The sequence below is a fragment of the Sinocyclocheilus rhinocerous genome, unplaced genomic scaffold (genome assembly GCF_001515625.1).
Source record: "Sinocyclocheilus rhinocerous isolate Xijiao unplaced genomic scaffold, SAMN03320098_v1.1 C36537717, whole genome shotgun sequence".
Taxonomy (NCBI): Eukaryota; Metazoa; Chordata; class Actinopteri; order Cypriniformes; family Cyprinidae; genus Sinocyclocheilus; species Sinocyclocheilus rhinocerous.
The window spans coordinates 1-1,263 of record NW_015782741.1 but is presented as its reverse complement, the minus strand read 5'-3'; the positions used below and the strand labels follow the sequence as shown (position 1 = coordinate 1,263).

Below are 1,263 nucleotides of genomic sequence, written 5' to 3'. Positions count from 1 at the left end.
CATGAAGTTGCAAGCTTCTGCACCCAGGTTGAGAAAATCTTCTTCGGGGCCAGACTCAAACCCAGCCTCTACACCCAAACAGGACCTGTCATCCAAGTTCTGCACTAGAGACATTAGCTCAGGGTTGTAAGATGGAGCCTTCTTCTCCTCATTAGCACTGAACATTGGTTTCTTGGTGCCATGACGACGAGCATCCTGCAGGATGCCAGTGCGGCCAGCAGGGACTGAGACCCGCTGCTCTCGAGAAGAGATCCCATCAGTGGAGTTGGAGAGAGAATACTGCTGGGCAACTGGTGCATTTGGTGTTCCTGGATTAGTGGATGCCACAGAAATGTATGGGTTGAAGGAGACTTTGTGTGCTGGGGAAGATTGCACATTTGGTGTTGCAGGAGCAAAGGCATGGACAGGAGCAGGGGCAGGGGCATTGGGAAGACCTGGGGCATTTGTGAACGGGGGAGAGAAAGGCTGTGCTGGCACATGAACTTGTGGAGGTGGCTGATATTGGGTACAAACCACATGATGGTACGGAGGACTGAGTGGCATTGCCTGTGTTTGGGGAGGAGAGTAAGGCTGAGCCATACCAGAAGGGCAACTCAAATATGTTACATGAGAAGATGTTGGAGAAAAAGGGGCTGAGGTGCTGGAATAGTTTGGGGAGTAGAGTGGAGCATTTGAAGTAGGAGGAGAAAATGGACCTGAAGTGATTGAGGATGGAGAACGCACAGAGGAAGGACCATTGTAGGTGGCTGGTCTGGCAGGGATATACAGTGATGTTGTAGAGATGGCTTTCTTCCCTTCTGAGCCAGCAGGAGAGAAGGGAGTTGGAATATTTGCCACAGACACAGCCTGAGCCTGTGATCCAGCCTTTTTGGCAGGGCTGGGCCTGAAGACTACTGGAGCAGTTGCTGCTCGGTGGCTCACATAACCAGAGGCAAATGGCCTGGCAGTTCTGTTGTGCACTGAGCTGGCAGCCGATGAGTCTGCTTGCTCTGGTAATGCTCCTGCCATGCATGGCATAGGTGTCTGTGACAACACAACACTTGTCCTGCTCACCACCAAAGGTTCCCCGTTTACCATACTGTTACTATGAGAAGTTAGGGGTGTGACTGGAGTAACTGGGGTATATGTCAGGGTTGAGTCTCCCTGATACTGTGGCATGGAGAAAGCAGTGGGCGTAACCAGATTTGACTTATGTTCTTCTGCTCTTTTCCTCTGTTGTTCAAAAAGCTGGGCTCCTTTTCCTGAAGTGGCATTTAGGCCTGG

The 1,263-nt window shown here is 51.2% G+C and overlaps 1 protein-coding gene across 1 annotated transcript; it reads right to left on the bottom strand.

Annotated features, from left to right (window-relative positions):
• Positions 1–3: 3 nt before the first annotated feature.
• LOC107736166 (synaptopodin 2-like protein) lies at positions 4–1,257 on the bottom strand (the record flags this gene model as incomplete). The annotated part of the gene is made up of 1 exon (XM_016547649.1): positions 4–1,257. A coding segment is annotated over one exon (1,254 nt), but the record flags the coding sequence as incomplete, so codon positions are not given.
• Positions 1,258–1,263: the final 6 nt, after the last annotated feature.